This window comes from Larus michahellis, chromosome Z (assembly GCF_964199755.1).
Source record: "Larus michahellis chromosome Z, bLarMic1.1, whole genome shotgun sequence".
Classification (NCBI taxonomy): Eukaryota; Metazoa; Chordata; class Aves; order Charadriiformes; family Laridae; genus Larus; species Larus michahellis.
The window spans coordinates 56515452-56523277 of record NC_133930.1 but is presented as its reverse complement, the minus strand read 5'-3'; the positions used below and the strand labels follow the sequence as shown (position 1 = coordinate 56523277).

At 46.0% G+C, this 7826-nt stretch overlaps 1 protein-coding gene across 6 annotated transcripts in view; it reads right to left on the bottom strand.

The window, feature by feature from the left end:
* Positions 1-487: 487 nt before the first annotated feature.
* ZNF462 (zinc finger protein 462) overlaps positions 488-7826 on the bottom strand; it is a 95275-nt gene continuing 87936 nt past the window's right edge. For 4 of the 6 annotated variants that reach the window (XM_074569976.1, XM_074569979.1, XM_074569981.1 and 1 more), the window contains 2 exons: positions 2362-2476; positions 750-1119 (listed from right to left, as the gene is read on the bottom strand). In XM_074569976.1, the coding sequence (XP_074426077.1) occupies positions 918-1119; positions 2362-2476 (317 nt within the window). In that variant the 3' untranslated portion in view covers positions 750-917. Of the gene's footprint in view, positions 1120-2361; positions 2477-7826 lie in introns of all 6 variants that reach the window. The other 2 variants (XM_074569978.1, XM_074569980.1) reach the window with 1 other exon arrangement.

Genomic DNA, 7826 nt, shown 5'->3' with positions numbered 1-7826 from the left:
TTGTGCTGTATTTGTAACACCTCACGCTGATAAGAAAATAAACATGTGGCAAACAAAACTGCACAATCAGTCACATGAAATCTATCAAATCCTAAAATTATAACTGAATACTAACAAACAGCTTACCTGGAATAAAGGATGACAATTCACAAACAGTTATCTAGGAATTAAAGTCTCTCTCTTTTTTTTTGTTTTTTTTTTTACTAAAATAATTAAAAAAATCACAGTATTTTAAGAAATAAAACCCACACTGGGATTTTAAGCACAATTTGTTTTCCTTTCTTTAAAACTTTTTTTCTTCCTCCATTCACCACCTTGCCCAGCAGTCTCTCTACATTTAACCACAACGACAACAGGTAGTACTGACAAATGCAGAGATCTCCCTTGGTTAATTCTGAGGTACTAGGAAACAGGTGACTGTTTTAAGCGAAGCAGTTTCTGTTTTGTTTTTGTTTTCCTTTTTTTTTTCTTTTTTTTTTTTTCTTTTCTAAAGCAGTTGCATTCAGTCTGGAAAAGCGTTATGTATTAAAACTAGAAAAACGCACCCAAATTTGTGCGTTGAAAAGTTATCCCCCTAATTTTTCCATGCTCACGATGCTTCCATTCACAATCAATCCAAGTCTCCACTGCAAAAGCACGATGTGTAATGTAGGAATACGGGGAGTTGCTTCATTAGTCCGAGATGAATGTAACTTCCCATTGTCAAGATCCAGAAGAAAAGATGCAGTGATGTAATGGAGCCACTTATTCCATCACTTAAATAACTTTAATATACACACACTCACACAGGTACCAGTGCTTTGAAAATAGATCATTCAGTCCTAAAGCAGCTTTATTTCTTCCTTCTGCCCGCCCCACCCACCCACCCCACCCCGTTCATCACGTTCAAGTACGTTGATTAGAATCACACCAAATGCTTATTCATTTTTGGCCTCCGAGTTGTCTTGGAGAGGTTTGTCAGCAGCTACCATGCTGACTGCTGTTTCACTGTTGTGGGAATAGTCCATCACCATTTTCTCAATGCCTTCTTTTTCTTCTGGCAGTGTGCTAATGGTTTCTTCTACATCCTCCTTTGGCTGGCTGTCCTCACTGGTCCTGTGCTTGCTTTCGTTCAGTGCCCTGGAAAGCCCAGTGGCAGAAAACAGAAACACACACAGTTGATACAAAGAACAGCAAAGACAATCTGTGCATACCACATGAGGGAGAAAAACAGATCACTTTGTAAAAAGGTAGACACAATCAGCCACACCATGGCCACCCTCATACTCAAGAGGAGAGGCATGGAATGATGCTACCAGTGGTACCCATGACATTTTAGCTTTGAAACCAAATTGTCCTTTGCTCTACACTGCGACAGATATGAGATGAGAGAGAAGAACCCCAATTCTGACTTTCAAGAGTTTATTCCCTTTTTCCCAGTCCCTTATAAACAAGACTTACAAGGTACTACACCAAAGGCAGAGGAAAAAAGTACTTTCCCCAAAGAGTTAATGACACAATAAAACTTCTCATAGGTTGCAACACTTCAAGTACTCATTTTTAGGCAGGCAAGATTAAGAGTAAAGGAAGTAATTTCTCATCACATCACAGTTAACCTGCAATATTGTACTCAAATGTCTTCCACATGTCAGCAACCTTGAATGAAATCCACTCTTCAAAGAAACTCTGTTGAGCAAAGATATCTTTGCTACTGATGAGATCTTCATCAAAAGTCACAAAATGATTGTTCCAAAGATGCCTGTTCTTATCTGTGATGCATATCATCCCACACTGTGTAAACTGCTGTAGAAAGGCAAAGATCTTCACTATGAAGATGAACTAGTGAACTTCACTATGCACATTTTAGGAGTTCATTCATATTGATTTTACTTCCCTTGAAGGTCTTGACATTTCTCTGCACATAATTATCTGCACTGCTATGCAAGTTTAGCTGCAAGCATGCGAAAGAGATATAACAATAAAGGAGAAGAAAAACCCAATTCCTTCCTAGAACATTCCGTATAGCTTTCTGCCATTTTTACACTGCTCTGTTGACAGGCAAAATCAACAAAATACTCAGGTAAAGTTAATCCTGGGCCAAGTGGTTTTCAGCTTGGGGCAATCTTAAGTTTTAGAATCACAGTTAAACTCTACAATCTACAGCCAACCTGGGCAGCAGAGTTAAAAAGGATGAACAGGAACTTCCCATGCAGGGACATCTGATGACTGTATCTAACACTTGCAATAGACAGAATTGTTCTTCATAGAATTGTGTTTGCCTTCATCAGAGAGCTTCCTGGGAGGTAAGGAATGGGGTGGGGGAATGCACAGAGATCTACTGTTACCTTTGGCTGTTTGGCAAAGGAGTGTAAGCCAACTTACATGCCATGTCTCAGCACGTGTCGTTCCCACTCAGAGCCTTCTGTGAATGATCGGCCACAGAATTCACATGGGAAGCGTTTCTCTGGAGCACCGCTGTCAGGAAACATCATGGGATCTGGAAAAAGACAGCATAGCCCATGAATTCAGAAGTGCCAGGGCAAGAAGGGACCACTGTAATCCTACTCTGATCCCCTCTGCTGCACCTTCTCATCCCTGAGGAGCAAAATGACTTACCTATCAAATAACTGTGCGTGTGAAAATGCAACTCTCCCAAAGCAAAGTGACACTGCAAGCGCCAAATCCCATCCTAAGTCTTAAAACACCTCTGCAAATAAGGGTAACAAGTTACCACTACCTGCTCCTGTATTTCAACAAACGAAGAGACTGTGGAGTTTTAATTCAAAACCAAAACTGAGAAGTTTAGGGCTGAAATAGCTTGAAAGCAAAATCAAAAAATCCACTAAAGCCCATCTATAATTTTTGAATTGGTAGTACAAATTTTAGGAAATAAAGAGTTAGTATATTTAACAGGTGATCAATCCTCATAGTAAATAGATATGCCTTCATCATGAAATCCCATGGGTTAAGTAAGTCTTAGCATCTTAACTGCATAGGTGTTTCATCCCATCCTAATCTTTTATACAAAGTGCTTGGGGCCTCATTTGCAGAAGTGTCAAGCACCTAGTAATACGAGTGAAGTCACTGGCAGCTCAGGGAGTGGTATTTCTGAAAGCCAAGCACCATGTGAACACAGCCAGCTTTAACAAAAGATGAAACATTTTCTCACAAATTAAGAAGATCACCACACAAGCCATTAAAAATAATTGCATGGACTATCTCACTTGGTTCTTTTGCTGGAAATGAGACAGCACCATCTGCTCAGAGCATTAATTCCTTAGCAGGGATTATCTTAAGCAAGAAATCAACAGAATGTCTTTCTGACTCCTCCCAAACTACATAATAAAAGAAAAGGGATTTTGCTTCATTTTGGTTCTGATCTCTGCTCACTTGATTTCTTCACTCGCAGATTTATTCTGTTCAAGATCAGCCTATGAACTTCAAATTTCCTACGCATTCCCTATTATCTGTATTTAAGTCCTGTAAATGTACTTTTATGACACATTTTTCTTTAGCTAGCCTTTACTGAAGTTCTATATGGTATCGTACTTATCATTTTTTGCCTCTTCCCCCTGAAAGAAAAAAACCTCACTTTGTATTTCTTACTGTCAGTAATTTAGTCTGTGGTTAAATATAACAAAGCAAGGTGCTGTGTCAAGAGGTACACCAGAAAGTAAGCCAATGCCATTGGTTCAGTTCACATCTGGATTTTAATGTCTTACGTGTGGTACAAATTTATAAACACACCGCAACACGCAGACCAGTCTTGGTACAGGGACAAATATTTATGGAGGGTAGAAGTTTCAGAGACTTTTTACCAGGGCCTTTAGTGACAGCACAAGGGGTAATGGTTTTAAATTGAAGGAGGTTTGGTTCAGATTGGACATAAGGGAGACATAAGGGTCATTTGCCGAGGAGATCAGCTCCAGTGCAGGTAAGTCTGTGCTGGGGAAGGAAATCGCGGCAAAGAAACGGCCAGGGGCTCGTTTTTGAGGCTTTTAAAGCCAGGAAAACGGGCCAACCCGAGTCGGTACCTGGCCCTTCTGGGGGGCGGGGACAGCTGAGGAGCCGAGGGCGGAGCCACCACCCCCAGCGGCAGGTGTTAACGAGCAGATGGTGGGACCACTCTCCCCCCTCATAAAAGAAACCTTTTGGGAGCACTGAGCAAACGAGCTGCAAGTGGGCGTTCCCTGGGTGTGACCCGAGGTATCACCCAGGTGCACCACAACGAGAGTGTACTTCCTGGGCTGGAGAAGGGGGCGGCCAAGCAGGGTGTGACACACCAGTCCAATCACAGCGGTCTGCACAGCAGTTCGTGCAGGATAGAGCTGAAAGACTGCTAACCCGGCTAGGTAGTGATGGTAACTACTCGCAAGATGACTGTGGCGTCCATGAGCTCCACAACCACCAGGTCTGATGCTGCCTCTCAGACGGAGCTCTTGTGGGAACATGCTACCACACAGACATCGGGCTGTAGGGTATGCCCTGCTCTTACGCCAGTGTCGGATGGCAATGATGGGCATAACTGTAGGAGATGTGCTCAGGTAGAGGATCTTCTCCAATTAGTCATGGAGCTCAGGAAGGAGGTAAGTAGGTTGAGGAGCATCAGGGAATGCGAGAGGGAGATAGATTCCTGGAGTAGAATCCTGCATCCCATGACAGAAACCCAGCAGGCAGATAGAACCCCTGCAACAGAGAGCTCCATATCCTCTCTCACCTCAACTGAAGGCGGTAACCTGGAGGACAGGGGGCAATGGCAGGAAGTTCCTGCGCGGCGCAACAGGCGCTGCACTCGAGACTGCCTGAAGACTACCCCATCTTCCCAGGTGCCATTACTTAACAGGTACAGTGCTCTACAGAGGAACCTGGATGATGACGAGCACAATATTTCTCCTATTTCTCCTACCCTGGAGCCGTCAGCAAGGTCTAGTCAGACCTCCCCCTGCATCAAAACCTCTGCGGTAAAGAAGAAAAGACGGGTCCTTGTCATAGGTGACTCATTACTGAAGGGAACAGAAGGCCCAATATGCAGGCCGGACTCAGTACCTAGGGAGGTCTGCTGCCTCCCTGGGGCCCGGGTCAAGGACGTGAAGAGGATGCTTCCTTCCCTGGTACGGCCCTCAGACTACTATCCACTTTTGCTCTTTCAGGTAGGCAGCAACGAGGTAACAAGAAGAAGTCCAAGGGCAATGAAGAAAGATTTCAAGACCCTGGGACGCCTGGTCAAGGGATCAGGAGCACAAGTTGTGTTCTCGTCTATTCCCCCAGTTGCGGGGAATGATGAGGGGCTAAATAGAAGGAGCCAGCAGATCAATGCCTGGCTTCGAGCTTGGTGCTGCCGGCAGGACTTTGGGTTCTTTGATCATGGCCTGATCTACAAAGCGCCTGGCCTGCTGGTAACAGGCAGGAATACCTTGACCTCTAGGGGAAAAAGGGTTCTAGGGCAAGAGTTATTGGGGCTTATTGAGAGGGCTTTAAACTAGATTTGAAGGGGGGTGGGGATGGTACTGGGCTTGCTGGTGAGGTGCCAGGGTGTAGTTGCTCAGCGCTCGTGGGCCAGTGTGCCAGTATTTCTGAAAGCCAGAAGGCACACCACATCTCAAGGGTCAAAACTACACACACTACTCCCTCTCTGAAATGCTTATACACCAATGCACGCAGCATGGGGAATAAGCAGGAAGAGCTGGAGGTCTGTGTGCGGTTGCGGGGCCATGATCTCATTGCAATTACTGAGACGTGGTGGGACAACTCGCATGACTGGAATGCTGTCATGGATGGCTATGTCCTTTTCAGGAAAGACAGACCAGCAAGGCGTGGTGGTGGAATTGCACTCTATGTGAGAGAGCATTTGGAATGCACTGAGCTCTCACTAGGGGCGGATGAAGAGCGGGTCGAGAGCTTATGGGTGAGGATTAAGGGACAGACAAATATGAGGGACACTGTTGTGGGTGTTTATTACAGGCCACCTGATCAGGATGGGGAAACTGATGAGGCTTTCTACAGACAACTGAAGGTAGCCTCGCAATCGCAGGCCCTGGTTCTCATGGGGGACTTCAATCACCCCGATATCTGCTGGGAAGACCACACAGCCAGGCATGCACAGTCCAGGAGGCTCCTCCAGTACATTGATGACAACTTTTTGACACAGGTGGTACAGGAGCCAACAAGGAGAGAAGCACTTCTAGACCTGGTACTGACAAACACAGAGGGATTAGTGGAGGACATTAAGGTTGGGGGCACCCTAGGTTGTAGTGATCATGAAATGATTGAGTTCAGGATCATGGGTACTATCCACAAAACAACAACAAGAAGTAAAATTACAACCTTGGATTTCAGGAGGGCTAACTTTGACCTCTTCAAGAAACTGCTTGGAGAGATCCCGTGGGCTAGGGCTCTGGAAGGCAAAGGGGCTCAAGAGAGCTGGTTGATATTCAAAGACCACTTCCTCCAAGCTCAGGATCGGTGCATCCCTAAGAGAAAGAAATCAGCCAAGGGACGCAGGAGACCTGCATGGTTGAACAGGGAGCTTCTGAAAAAGCTCAAGTGGAAGAAGGAAGTTTACAATAAGTGGAAGAAGGGACTGACCCCTTGGGAGGATTACAAGAATGCCACCAGAGCGTGCAGGGATGAAACAAGGAAAGCCAAGGCCACCTTGGAATTAGACCTGGCTAGGGACATCAAGCACAACAAAAAGAGCTTCTACAAGTATATTGGAAGCAAAAGGAAGACCAGAGAAGTTGTAGGCCCACTGCTGAATGAGGCAGGAGTCATGGTGACGGAGGATGTGGAGAAGGCAGAGTTACTGAATGCCTTCTTTGCTTCGGTCTTTTCTGCTCAGCCCAGCCCTCAGGAGTCCCAGGCATTGAATAAAGTAACAGGGAAAGAAGAAGACTTCCCTTGGGTTGAGGAGGAGCGAGTGAGGGACCAATTAGATCATCTAGATATTCACAAGTCCATGGGCCCTGATGGGATGCACCCGAGAGTGCTGAGGGAGCTGGCAGAAGTCATTGCTGGGCCGCTCTCCATCATCTTTGAAAAGTCCTGGAGAACAGGCGAGGTGCCTGGGGACTGGAGGAAAGCCAATGTCACTCCAGTCTTCAAGAAAGGCAAAAAGGAAGAGCCGGGGAACTACAGGCCGGTCAGCCTCACCTCCATCCCTGGAAAGATGATGGAACAGCTCGTTCTGGGTGTCATCTCAAGGCATGTGGAGGAAAATAAAGCTATCAGAAGTACTCAGCATGGATTCACCAAGGGGAAATCATGTCTGACTAATCTGATAGCCTTCTATGATGGCATGACTAGATGGATAGATGAGGGGAGGGCGGTAGATGTAGTCTACCTTGACTTAAGCAAGGCGCTTGACACGGTCTCCCACAGCATCCTCATAGGGAAGCTTAGGAAGTGTGGGTTAGATGAATGGACAGTGGGGTGGATAGAAAACTGGTTGAAAGATAGAGCTCAGAGGGTTGTGATTAGGGGCACAGAGTCTAGTTGGAGACCAGTGACGAGTGGTGTTCCCCAGGGGTCAGTACTGGGTCCAGTCCTGTTCAATATATTCATCAATGACCTGGATGAGGGGATAGAGTGCACCCTCAGCAAGTTTGCTGATGACACCAAGCTGGGTGGGGTGGCTGACACACCGGAAGGCTGTGCCACCATACAGAGAGACCTGGACAGGTTGGAGAGAAACCTTATGAAGTTCAACAAGGGCAAGTGTAGGGTGCTGCACCTGGGGAGGAACAACCCCATGCACCAGTACAGGTTGGGTGCTGACCTGCTGGAGAGCAGCTCTGTGGAAAGAGACCTGGGAGTCCTGGTGGACAACAGGATGACCATGAGTCAGCAAT